General features: G+C 37.0%; 1 protein-coding gene across 1 annotated transcript in view; it reads left to right on the top strand.

The window, feature by feature from the left end:
• lrp1bb (low density lipoprotein receptor-related protein 1Bb) overlaps window positions 1–13,827 on the top strand; it is a 348,034-nt gene that overhangs the window by 317,436 nt on the left and 16,771 nt on the right. The window contains exons 74-83 of the mRNA XM_087804844.1: window positions 8–145; window positions 440–574; window positions 2,122–2,241; window positions 2,343–2,584; window positions 2,658–2,881; window positions 4,342–4,448; window positions 7,063–7,179; window positions 8,038–8,211; window positions 10,222–10,347; window positions 11,605–11,769. Of these exons, the coding sequence (XP_087660970.1) occupies window positions 8–145; window positions 440–574; window positions 2,122–2,241; window positions 2,343–2,584; window positions 2,658–2,881; window positions 4,342–4,448; window positions 7,063–7,179; window positions 8,038–8,211; window positions 10,222–10,347; window positions 11,605–11,769 (1,548 nt within the window). The remainder of the gene's footprint in view (window positions 1–7; window positions 146–439; window positions 575–2,121; window positions 2,242–2,342; window positions 2,585–2,657; window positions 2,882–4,341; window positions 4,449–7,062; window positions 7,180–8,037; window positions 8,212–10,221; window positions 10,348–11,604; window positions 11,770–13,827) is intronic.

Genomic DNA, 13,827 nt, shown 5'->3' with positions numbered 1-13,827 from the left:
CAAACAGAAGAGGTCGTCGGCAGACCTCGCCCGTGCGGGAAGACAGAGTTCTCCTGCAACAACCGGCGTTGCGTCCCGCTGGAGCTGCAGTGCGACCTCTTCAACGACTGCGGCGACGGCTCCGATGAACAAGACTGCAAGTCCTGTAAGTACGGCAGCGCTTGACTTCAGGAGAAGAAAAAAAAAAAAATCAAATAAGCATTTGGGTGGGGAGATGAAAAGGGTGCGGTGTCACCATCAGGGAGCTCAACGATCTCTGGTTTTTCAGGGGGGATGTTTTGTTGTTTATGCTAATGTATATACGCGGTGTTTGTTGTAAACAGAACGAAGTGAAAGGGGTTGTCCTATTGACTTGTGCACATCAAAGGAAGCGCACAGCAGGTGTGCAAGACGCAGCGGTCCAATGGATAATCAAAGTATCTGTCTTTTTTTTTTTCAGTTTCGGGTGGAGATGTATGCGGAAAGAAGATGAACCTCTGCGGAGAAGAGGCGGTTTGCAATCAGACCTTTGTAAACGCCGTCTGTCAGTGCAAACCTGGCTTCAAGAGGGTCCAACACTCTGGGCAATGTGAAGGTAGTTTGTGTGAAGCGTCTCCTGTTTATCTTCACGGACTTGTTTTTTTTTTCCTCGATGAAAAGGCCCCAGACGGGAAAAAAAAGAAGAACATACATTTTGGATTTTACCCAAATTTGTGGAGACGTATTTTCTCGATGCCTTTGATATTTCACGTCTACCCGCTGGCGAAGTTGCAAACCTTTCAATTTCTTTTCCTGTCATGGATGCAGTTGTTGTATACCGACGCACATTTCCCTGCAGAACTCAAATCCGAATCCACAGAGAAAGTGTTTCCCGCTGTCGTATTACCATTCCACACGACTCGCATAAACAAGTTCAATTTGTTACAAGCCGTGTTCCCTTACAGACACTGTACTCCGCGCTTTCAAAATAAAGCGGATTTGTTTTTTGGCCAAAGTGTACAACCCAGCGAGGCGCATTCTTAAACCACCTTTTTGCGTCACTGATCTAAAAAAAAAATCCTCGTATGTCTAGGGGTTTGTATTGGCAAGTATAACATATGCAGTACTGTGTGAACAAGGATATATTTGTTGTATTGTAAGTAAGTAATTAATTTATATTTGTAGTGCGCGTTTCTAGACCAGGGTCGAGTACTTGACTCTGGTGTTGTAGAATTGACATACCATTGGCAAGAATCTGCGATACGATACGTATCACGATACAAGGGCAACAATTAGATATATTGCGATACTCTAGGTACAACGATATATTTGTTGTATTGCCCGAGTACTTTTCTGCATGACTCTTGAAAAAGTCGGAACTGTTTTCGGTTTTTTGAAACCAAAATATGTCCAAACATCTCTTTTTAAAAGCTGTTGGATTCGACTGTATCCTCTCGTCCACAGCCATCACCAGAATCTAGCGGGAACTTTTTCTTTAGCTGCGAAGGATGAAATGATCGATTCCAACACAAAAAACCTGTATTGTACTTGGATGTTAATTGTACATTTAATATATTTATATCTCTATTTATGTTTAAAATATATTTAATTTGAGAGACAGCTTAATGAACCATAAAATAACTAAACTAAAAAATGAAAAATATAATAAAATGATTTGAAAGCCAAAAAAAACATTGATACAGTGCTGTTGAATTTTGATTTGAGTATTGTGAAAAGAAAATATTGCGACATATTGCTGTTTCGATGTTATCAAACACCCCTTATGTCAAGTACAGTATATGTATTTTCATATAAATCACACCAAAACATAGCCTTAAAAAATAGACAATTTATAAAAAAAAATAATAATAATATCTCTATTTAAAATCCTATTAAGGTTAAAATGATTCATTTTATTGTTCTTTATATTTTAAAGAATTATCATTTTATTACTTAACCCTACATTTGAAGTCTAGTTGAATAAATTGACTTTCAGAATATTTGCTCTTTTATTTAAAAATAACAAAACGACTAATATAAATATGTTTTGTTTCAATCAGGGACAGCTTTTTTTCAATATTACTTTTCTATAACGTCTTTCTTTCTCCTCTAATTGTTTTGAAAATGTCCAACATTGACTTGCTTTGACCTCTTTTGTTCCAGAGGTAAACGAGTGTCTTCAGTTTGACGCCTGTCCTCACTACTGCAGCAACACAAAAGGATCTTTCAAGTGCACGTGTGACCGAAATTATAAAGAGATGGATGGTAGCTGCGTCGCAAAAGGTATTCAGCGAAATTGATCGCCGCGTTCAAAGCGTCCTAGATTAGAAACGACCTAGAATCAACTTGTGACGTCGACTAACTTTTTCTTTCTCGAACTCCAGGGCCGGAGGAGAGAATGCTCTACATCGCTAATGATACCGAGATCCAAAGTTTCGCGTATCCGTTCAACCAGAGCCAGGGACACAAACTGTTGATTCACATCGAAGACAACGCTCGCATCATCGGGATGGACAGTTTGTTTCACCACCAAAGATTCATTTGGGCGACGCAGTTCAACCCCGGCGGGATTTTCTACAAGGAAATCCCCGAACGGAGTCAAACTAAATCCAATACCAAAAACATAGTGAGTGCTTTTCATACGCATGTTTGTATTCGGAAATTCGCTGACTCGGATTGTTTTTCTTCTTCCGCGGCAGTGTTCCGACTTCAGGCGACCCAGAGATGTCGCCGCCGACTGGATCACGGGAAATATTTACTGGACGGATCACTCACGGATGCACTGGTTCAGCTATTACACAGCCCATTGGACTAAGTTGCGGTATTCCATTAACGTTGGTCAACTCAAGGGACCCAACTGCACACGCCTGATTACCGACATAGCTGGAGAACCTTACGCTATTGCAGTCAACCCATCAAGGGGGTAAGTTCCTAAAACGTATAAGGGGTGTCAAATGATGCGATTAATGTATCGCTGCCATAGTTCAAGTTTTTTATCGCATTCATCTGGGTTTTTTTTACTCTTTACAGCAGCAAAACTTTATTTTATTAAATCCCAATTAATAACATAACAATGAACCTTAACATGGGGTTAATAATAGAACTAGGGTTTAAGAGTATATTGAACCACGTTAATCATTAGGATAGATTAATCCAAATGAATGTGTCAATAAAGCCTACATTTCGACAAACCTGATGATAACTAATATCATTTATCAGTTGAAATGGCGCAAATTACAATAGAAGTAAAATTCAGGTGTCCCACCTCCAAAATGTAACGGTTGTCAACCAGCTTTCAATAAACCAACTAATATGTCTCTCAAATAGATGTTGGACCTTTATTGTACTCAGTATTTTTCTGTTTGTACAAAACGCTCTTTTCATTGAAATATTTACATTAGAAAATTATGTTAAGCCCCGCCCACTAAAAACACTTTGTTTTTATTGAGATGAAATGGTTCGTTACCATAACCACATCCACTTTGCTGTGATTAGTCAAGCGTTGAGGTTTGTCACAGCGTGTCATCAATCCCGCGAAGTCTCCACCTCTAAGGGTCTTGTTATATAAACAAAGCGGGCGAGTTTACAGCTGGCTGGAGACGGAGTGAAGCCATTATTAAGTCATAATGGACTCCGCTCTCGTAACCCCTCGTTTGTCGATATTTTAGATGGGGGAGAAATTTATGAAGTAATAACTTCAAAACATGGTCATGATGAGAACATTTAAGACATGTTAGTGAGTCATAAGATTTGGGTTTTTACATTAGTTGGCCTTTAACAGTTGAAAGACATCAATTTTGCATTTCTTTCTCAAACTCATGATTTGTGCCGCCTATTTAAAATTGGAAGGCCAAATTTCTTATATTGATTGTGTTGATATTTGCTTGATATGGCTTTTAAGAGATGAAATACAGATATTATATCATAAGTTGAAGTATCACATATATTTCTGTATCAATATTTTTCCCACATCTTGACAGTTATACTGTTTAATAGGAGGGACAAAATCATGCAAGTTAGTCATAGAAAAATAACCAAAAGCATGAATAAACATAAACTTTTATTAAGTTTAATTTAAAGTTATTGAAAAATAATAAATAAGTCAGTTATGCTGATAACTATAAAGGTATCTCACAAGAGACCTACAGTTGCATAACAGAAGGCAGACAATATTATTTTGTTTAGGGCTTTTCTTTGAGTCTGTGATGTTTGATATGAAGAGTCATTAGATGCTCCAGAAATATAGCGTGAAAACATCTGTGAAAACGAACAATACGGCGTTATCCATGTATTTATGCGTCTATAGAGATGCGTGCTCCGTCTGTAATGTTTTATGAGCTGATGGTATCACTGGGGAATCGTATTTCTCTCTCTGTGCTGCAGAATGATGTACTGGAGTGTTATCGGCGATCACTCCCACATAGAGGAATCCGCCATGGACGGCTCCTTACGCCGAGTCCTCCTGGAGAAAAACCTGCGGAGACCGACCGGTGGGTATTTTCATATCACAGCGCATGTATTATTCATGAGTTAATACTGCTCTCTTTGGGTTTCTCTTACTAATAGGAAGTTTAGTTTTTTTTTCCCCACAAAATGTGTGTGTTTGTGAACAACAAGGCCTACATTGAGGGAGTGAATAAGAAGTGTGTCCATTACAAGATGTATTTTTCATCATTTCAACTGGATATTAACAATTACAAATATTTATATTTTTTAAAAGACTATTGGGTAAAATCAGTGAACTAATGATGCAAAACTATGGATAAAAAATCTGCAAACAGGAGTATTTTAGTGACCTGGAGAAAGGCTTTTACAGAATACCAATGTCCGTCCTCCTCATTAATCCATTGCTACCAGCTTCTCTAGTCACACTTATTCACTTCACCTCCTTATTAACCAAAACCTCTTCTTTCACCTGGTCGCTCTATCATTATTCATCCAACCCCGTCTCATCTTTTCACGAGTCCAAACCATCACCTTTACCTTCAAATTTCTGTCCCACTGATATATCTTTATCTCGTCTTTTCTACTCACTACCAAACCAACTACTATCTTATAAAGCTCCATCTTTCAGGCTTTCTGTTATTCATGTGTAATATACCACCCCTGACTTTCTTCTCGACCTCTTCCATCCTGCCCGCACTTTCCTCTTCACCTCCTCTGATCCGAAACACTTTAATTGTTTTTACTATCCAGACTCTAGCATCTTTACTCTTTGTTATCTCCCTTGTTTGGGCATATGCATTCCTCTTCCTCAAATCACTATATAATCAAAAACATCTTGTGATCCAAGTCATCTCTACCCTCCTCTGCCACTCTATCCATCAATAAGTAAGTAGTAAGAAAGTAATGGCTATTTATAAAGCGCATTTCTAGACCAGGGTCACAAAGCACTTTAAAAATCAAAAACATACACAGTTAAAATATATAGTTTAATGGCCGAGACATAAGACAAACACAGGAGTATTACTTCTACTACTACCAAAAAATATCTAAATTTACATCATTTTATTATGAAAACTCACTGTCAAAGAAATAACTTTGTGACCATGAGTTCAAAACATTTAAAATGTTCTGCTCTACTCGAAATTTAAACTTTCTTATTGTCACCAATACTTTGTGTTGAAGTATTAACACATGGATAGTTTTTGCCAATACCTCATGATGAATATCCAAAAATAACTAATTAAAAATAACCTCTTTACTGTTATTTCCAACCACTAACTCTTAACTTCTTGATAAATAATTATCTGATGAAACAAACATGGTAAAGTATTTTTTTGTTTTTTAACGCTACACTCAATAAACCCGCTGATGCATTTGTGCATAAAAGAGAATGCAAGACAGCTCGAAAGAAATAAACAAAGTCAAACCTAGAATGGCTGAAGCCCACCAACATCCTGTCTTCCTCATACAGTATCATAGGACTTTATTTATATCATCAGAGACACTCGGAGATTGTACCACGAAAACAGAATCAACTGTATCATGATACAATGTCTTAGTTTTAGAACTCTAGATGTCACTCTGCTTCATAATATTTGGCTCTGATCTACTAATTCAATGAAACCTGGTATCATTTTCACTGAGAGTGCCATCTAGTGGTCTTTCAAACTGTATCATGATACAGTATCCGCTGCTTCATGAAGCCTCATCAATCCATCACTACTCCTATCCAGAGGTGGCATAATCATCACGTCCTTAAAGTAGTTAAACTGTTATCAAGTAACACATTTGAAGGCCATAAAAACAACTCTTTTATAAGTTTTGTTTTTGTCACAACTTTCCACTCGTCCTTCAGCATTTTTATTTCTCTCTCTGCCCAGCTGAGCTGCTCACACAATGACAGACAGATGATGTTTATACATTCCTGGGAGCAATTGGAATACCAAGATGCCACGCAAACTGTCTGCCTGTGTCCAACGAAAAATAACAGATCGGCCTTCAAATCTCTGCACGATGAGCCATAAGATCACAGAAGTGAATTATATATTTATGCTCTTTTAATCAGCTAAACCTAAACAAAGTGTAACATTGAATTATAGAGTCAAGCGACGCCTTGTCGTACTACATTTCCTCCAAGACATAAGCTCTTGTTTTAGAACCAGAAACAACAAAGAGAAGTTTTTCACAGCCGTTTATATATATATGTTGACAGTCTAACAGCCAGCTTGTCTTGTTTTAAAGTGCCACACCAGCCCTTCCTCTGTTTCAAGAAATCAATCCTTTGTCTTGGTCACTAAGAAGAAATCTATCATGCGAGGTTAGAAAAGTGCGGATCTATTTAAACATTGCGGGGATGTGCTCAATTCTCAGGACAGGCTTTGATTAACCTAAACTGATGCACAGGTTCAGAATTGCAATGTAAGCACACACAAACGCACACAATTAAACTACAACGGCTACAAAAGAAACAGTATTGATTGTCGAAGAATAGTGGCTCAGGAAGACAAAGGAAAAGTAGCGTTACGTTCTGCCGATGACCCACGTTGAACCGCCTCGACTTTAAACGTGTTGTTGCTTCATTACTGGTCTTTGTTTAGTGAACTTTTTGTTGTTGTTGTGTGTGTTTGATTTTCTCTCTCTGTCTCGCTGTCCCATCAGGTCTGGCTATTGACTACTTCAACCAACGTTTGTACTGGGCCGATCCTGAGCTCTCGCACATCGGAAGTATGAGATTGGATGGTTCCGACCCTTTCGTGACCCTCGGGGAGAAACATGGTAAAACAATAATTTGATCAAATACAGCATAATACATTTGTAATGATACATTTAATCATAAATTGTGGTTTATTATATTATATACCTGTTCTACCCATGCTTATGTGGGTTCATCCGAGGCACTCCGGTTTCTTCCCACAGCAAGAACAGATTGAAAAAAATGCTTATTTTCCGCACTGTACGTTGCACTGGATTATAAGTCGCACCGTCAAAGGTTATGCTATTTTTGAACTTTTTCATATATAAAAGTGAGTGGATTATAAGGCGCATTAAGCCAAACAAAAAGGGTCTGATAATTCTGTCAGTCAAACTCTATTAAATGTGTACACAATATCCTCAACCTCGTTCAGAAAAAACAACTTTTATCGCTAAATCAAGCGTTAGCGTCTTTAAAACAACTCTTGAAATTTTTCAGCTCTAACACGTAAAATACAATAAACTCATTTTTTTGTTGATTCCTCGTTCACAAATCCCTCAAATTCTTCCTCTTAAGTCTGTGAGATCAAAAGTTGAGTGGCTTGAGTGCCTGATGCTGTCTTACTGAATGTGTTCACCTTCCGTCATCCACTGCTCCCACGCAGTTTCACTTTTATTTAAAAATGCAATGCTTTTAAGTGAGCCTTATAGTCCAGATAATACACTTACTATAAATTGACGATGTGTCTCTGTGTGCCCTCTCGACTTGGTTTGTCTTTGCCTCTGACCCTAAGTAGATGGGATTGCCTGCCACCCTCCGATCCCTTATAAAGAAATGAGGAGTTGCAGTTGAATTAATAAAATATAAAGATTTATTATATATTGTTTATCTATGAGATGTCCAAATAAAATGAAAAACGTGTATAATTTGTGTCTCTCCAGGAATCTCCCAACCCTACCGCATTGACGTATTTGAAGACTTCATCTATGGAACTGGAATAAAACACGAAGTGTTCAAGATTCACAAATACGGCAAACTGCCGGTTGAAATCCTGAATCTGGGCGTTGAGAAGCCGACCAATGTACTGATCTCTCATCGTTTCAAACAACAGGACGGTAAGAGTTATTGATTTTAAATCCCAAGGATTAACAATCGCCTACGTATATGCTAGCACATTTGATGAATTAGCCTATTAGCTGGATAATGCAGGGAGATTCCTCTGAGGTTGTGTTCAATGTTGGGATTTTCAAAAAGTGTTTCTGGAGACAGTCAATCAATAAGGCCTGCGTCCCTCCACCCACTGTTCTTTTGTGCTCCGTATCAGAGCAACGCTGCTTATTTCTCTGGATTCAATGGAAAGGCAACATGAGACAACCGAGTCTTGGTCAGTTTTTTTTTTTTTTTTTCTTCTCCTAAAGTGAAGCTGTTTCGTTCTCTGGAGACTCATTAGACTCGCTGTGGTTTCTGTAGTGTGTGGGCAGAACACGAACACATCTAGCGAAAAATGACGACTTTAACTTTTGATGTTTGCTGTAAAAGTCGGGCTAGTAGAGCATTCCAAGCAAATCTGAATGCTCATTGGAATCAAGTCTCCTAACCAGTGGCAGCCTTTTCTTTTTTCCGTACAGTTTTCAACCAGGTTACAAATATTTCATCATCTTTCTCTCCCTTGTTAACCCCATTTGTGTAAGACATGTTTATGTCTTTATTCCTCACTTTCTATTTGCATTGTTCTTCTTGGAATGACCAAATATCTTTTTAATATATAACAATGTTTTTGCTTTGTAAAGAGTCAAAGTGTATCATTATAAAGTTTCCATGTAACGAAGCTACAGATACTGTATTTAATTTCATTTTCTGGTCAATTGATTTTTCATAATATTGCAAAGTATTTCGTTTGTTGTCTCATATTCATTTTTAAAAATAACATTTATATTTAATATTTGTTGAATAGGATTTAATTTATCCATTGTCCTTTATTCTTCTAATTGAATACAGAACAATTTAATTCTATTATTGAAAATTCCAATACTCTAGGTCCAATCTGAATTACATTTATACCAAATTTAACGTCTCAAGTATTATTTCCATAATTGTAAATACAGCCTGGTATTTCAGCAGAGAGCCTGCTCATGAATAGATTTGAAAGTAAGAACCTGAATTTCAAAATTGATCCTGAAAGAAACTGGCAGCCAGTGAAGAGTTTTAAGGATCGGGCAAATGTGAGTTCTTCTACTGGAGCATTACAGAAATATCGATGCAGAGTTTTGTATGAACTGTAGGCGAGACACCTCAAATTTATATCCAACTGAAGTGTTAATGCAGGATTTAATGAGATGTAGTCAATTGTTTTTCTAGTATTGCAAAATTTGTAAAAGTTTGTTTGTTGTCCTGTCTCCACCTCGTATTTATAAATTTTGCCTTAATATTTGTTGGATAGAATGTATAATTTAATGATTCTTTTTGATCCGATCCATTAAAAATGACAATATTTTTGATTTGATATTTGAGTTTAAGGTTCTATAGGCTTGAAATAGGATCAAAACACCCCCATGAAAATTCAAACATGTCCAATGTCTATGTACTAAGTAAGAGAGTTTTCCAGATTCTCAGCCATTTTTTCCAATTATAAGGGGGTAGAAGACACCACTGGAAATTCAAATACTGTAGGTCATTTTAGTGAAATGTATACCATATTTAATACATTTTAAATAAGGATTATTTCCTTTTTCATATCACAGATGGTCCAAGCTATGCCTGGTTACTAAGATAATGTTTTTTTGTAAAAAAAAAAAAAAAAAGGGGTTGTTTTTTGCCTTTAATCTTGCTTGTTAGTAGCCTTTTACGTTAAGTGTTTTGTAAAAAGGCGCAAGATTCCATGTAATTATCATGTCTACGAACCACAGTTGGCAGCTTGAAGGACACTTCAGATCGCTGCTAATCAATGTAACAACACAAGCTTATTTATATGTTCCACAATCCTTGATTATTTAATGAGTACAAGCCTGAAGCAGAGAGCTCTTAATTAGGTTTATTTAACAAACACCCTTTTTTTTTCACAAAACAAAACTTCATTTGCTTCACCACATTTGAACTTTTTTTTTTTCTTTTTCTATCCCCTGCAGCACCAAATCCTTGCCTGAGAATGTCCTGCGACTTCATGTGCCTGCTGAACCCGATGGGCGCCCGGTGCACGTGTCCGGAGGGGAAGGTTCTGGTGAATGGAAGCTGCAGTGATGTCAACATCTCAGGTCAGTCGCGCCATGAGCTTGTACTGTATTATAGGACATGTAGAATTGGTAGGAACAGTTTTTTTTTGTTGTACCTGTGGGCCATTGGTTAATAGACTTTTTGAAGCCATGACAAAAGGTCACTTGTACTTATACCGCTGGCCAGATTTGTCCTTGAGCCAGGCATGACTGCTGAAGTACCTAATGTTGACAAAATACTTTTTTAACAGCCATCTTGGCCAGTACGAATCCCCAGAGTAAAAGAAAGCAGTTTTATTGATTCAAATATTTCTTATATATTTACCTCCTCCAAGGAGGTTATGTTGTCGACTTTTTCAACCGTCTGTCCGTTCCCAAGATAACTCAAATATGGACAATAAGACTTGATCACTGAACCATTGTTGACTGTCCCGAATGTGTTTTTGAAGTAATGTCCTATTGCACTTTACACTAATACTCGCTAATACTCTTACAATATTTTGAACCTACTTTATTAATAACTAGGATCAGTTTATGTTTTATTTGGTTTACTATTGTCCTTATCTATTCACCGCTGGATAGTGGGATTCCTTTGACTGTCAATATAGACTTGACCTTGACCCCTTGAACCTTTATGGATCCTATCTCGAAAGTTACGCGATGTATGATCGCGTTACGCAACGAAATTGCCCTCTGCTGTCCCATCTAGCTCATTGCTATAGACGATTTCAAATGCTAAAAAAGGTTCCTAATTATATAAATCAAGGGTGTTGAGTGATATCATATCAAAAGTAATAGTTAAGGAGTCTGTATCGCCAATTTACAGAATTTACAAATCTATTATAACAAAATTCTATCAAGTGAGTATAAACTCGCATAGTAAAGCATCTATATTTTCAAAAAGCTCAACACAAGATCGAGATACTGTTCATAGAAAGTCAGGAATAACTTTTTTTAAGCGTTCATGAATTACAGGAAAAACTTTGTAAGTAAGTAATAGTTATTTGTGTTTTTTTCCCTGTTTATTTGATTCTAATGAAATATAAAAACATTTGGTTTAATATAAGGGATTCTAATATGTATTATATCAACATATAAATAATAAAAAAAATAAAACGTTTAAGAAATTAATTAATTGATTTAGTGTTAGTATAAAAAGTCTGCACTCTCTTGTGTAATTTTCTAGCTTTAGGTCAAGATCACCAAAAAACTATTGTCTACTGTCTAATATAATGAATCATGCTGTTTTGATTCATGAGCATCTGCAGTGAGTGACTCATTTGGTTTTGTTCGTTTAAGGCGAACTGTGTCGGCCTCCGTGTGAAAACGGCGGCCGTTGTTTGGCGAACGAGAAGGGAGACTGGAGGTGTTACTGCTGGCCGGACTTCTCAGGGGAGCGATGCGAGGTCAACCACTGCGCCGACTACTGCATCAACGGAGGCACTTGCACCGGCTCGCCTCTAGGTAAGGATGATGCGCTGCAACTAAAGCTACGATACGTCACATCCTTGTGGTTAACAAGAAGGTTGCAGGATTCCAGCTTGACGTAACCTACGTCTTTTTCAGCGTGGGGTTTCTGTGTTTCTGTGTTTACATAGATAGATGGATAAACTTTATTGATACCTCTGGAGATCTCCTTTGGGAAATTGGGTTTCCAGTACACAGCAGACGATAGTTTCCTAAAACAAGAACAAAGAGCAATAAGAAGAACAATGGCAAAGAATGACTAAGTGCAGATATGAAGATATTTATGGGTATTTTTCAGCCACATCTATCATAATAATCCGTTGAAGAAATGTCTTCAAATTCATCAAAAATAACAGATCATTAATTTCGTGGGCCAAATATCTTCAACATGTCTAATCGTACCATTGTCACGATATTGTAAAAATAATTGGTAAAAAAGAATCCCAAATTATGGATTTGCATTGTTAAACACAGTGAAACAACTTTTGGAATCAGTTGAATGTGATTTATGAAAAGCCGGCGTATACTGTTTGGATTTGGACTTTTGTTTTATCAACAAACTAGTTCAGGACATTTTCATTTTAAGTATCTCAGACTCAGTTTGCAAGGGATTATGGGATTGCTTTCGGCCATTTCCTGTTGGAAGTCATTTCACCTATTTTAAAAAAGCTGGTCCATTATCCAAAATACTAAAAATACCTCAAAATAACTTTGATTTAAAGGCAAAACTACTCTAAAAATGTGTGATGGTTGGTTCCGAATGAAAGAGAAAAAGTTTACATACACAATTTATGCATGTTTGACTATGAATCCACACCATATTCAGTTCATCCAACGGGTTGCGTTTGAATGCAGTTTAGTTTCTGTGAAGCCGAGGGCGTTTTAATTAAGAAAAGATCACTGCTTGTTCTAAATGTTCATCTTTAACCTCCTCACTCTTCGTCCACTCCTCGATGTATTGTAAGCGGTTTTATAATTCACTTTCCTAACAACATTATAAGCCAACAGAGACTCATTAGTGTCTGGACATGTTTACTTCAACCCCTCCGGAGATAATCTTTTATCTCTTTCATATAGCAACACTTACCATGAAGGATATTTTCGCCTGCCAAAAAGTAAAAAAAAAAAAAGAAAAAAAAAGTCTTTCCCATTAAGTTAGGTGAAGCTATTTCATTTCCACCCTCGATTCCCATTTCCTCTCAAGCATCAACCAAAGTGCAGTGTGACATTCATCTTCCTTTAAACTTTCACGCCTTCTTCGCTTTTGGCTCAACATATGCCAGATGAGCAGTTTTTTATCATTGACGCCGCTGTCGAACTCGACTACAATTTTCTACCTTTTAAAAAAAAAAAATGTGGTCCCTTTTTTCATGCTTTTATGTTCCACGGAACATCCAGTGCTATCCTGCAATTTAGAGAATGAATATGCTGATGTCGGAAGAGAAATTGAATCAATAGTCCAAAAAAAGATAAAAAGATGTGTTGCTGTTTGGGACCAATTATTCTACAATTTGAAAATCAAATCTGTGCTTTGGTATCTTGAATGTGGTGGCGCTTAAATAAACATAAGAATATTAAAAATCAATGTAAAGCCTCCATCTCTTTACATTTTTACCTTTAGCTATACAACAATCCGATGATGGATGTAACACAATAAATCAACAAACATCGGCGTATATATTCTCCCTCACGTTAATTAGAAGCAGCTTCTTGGCCAAGAAAAAAGTGTTTATTTTAATAGATTAAAAAAATCAAAAGGCAGCAAAACACAACTGTTGCCAAACAGGACGCAGGAAAAAAAAGAAAAAAAAGAGAGGATCAATGTCTTCTAAAAGTCAAGTCTGGACACGATGGTGCGACGCCAATTAATGAATCCTCAGCAGACACACGAGATTATCTGATGATAGAAAATAGATGCTGGCAGTTGTTGAATGTAAAATGGTTGTGACTTCTATTACTTACTTACTTGTTAAAGGATTTTTCAGATGTGAGAATGTTATACTAATTAGTAGTAGAAAAGAAAAATATTCTTGATCGCCAACCATTTAACCATGG

This window comes from Callionymus lyra, chromosome 12, assembly GCF_982586985.1.
Source record: "Callionymus lyra chromosome 12, fCalLyr1.hap1.1, whole genome shotgun sequence".
In the NCBI taxonomy this organism is placed as follows: domain Eukaryota; kingdom Metazoa; phylum Chordata; class Actinopteri; order Syngnathiformes; family Callionymidae; genus Callionymus; species Callionymus lyra.
Note: the sequence above shows the minus strand (reverse complement) of the source record. Positions and strands in the feature narration are given on the sequence as shown.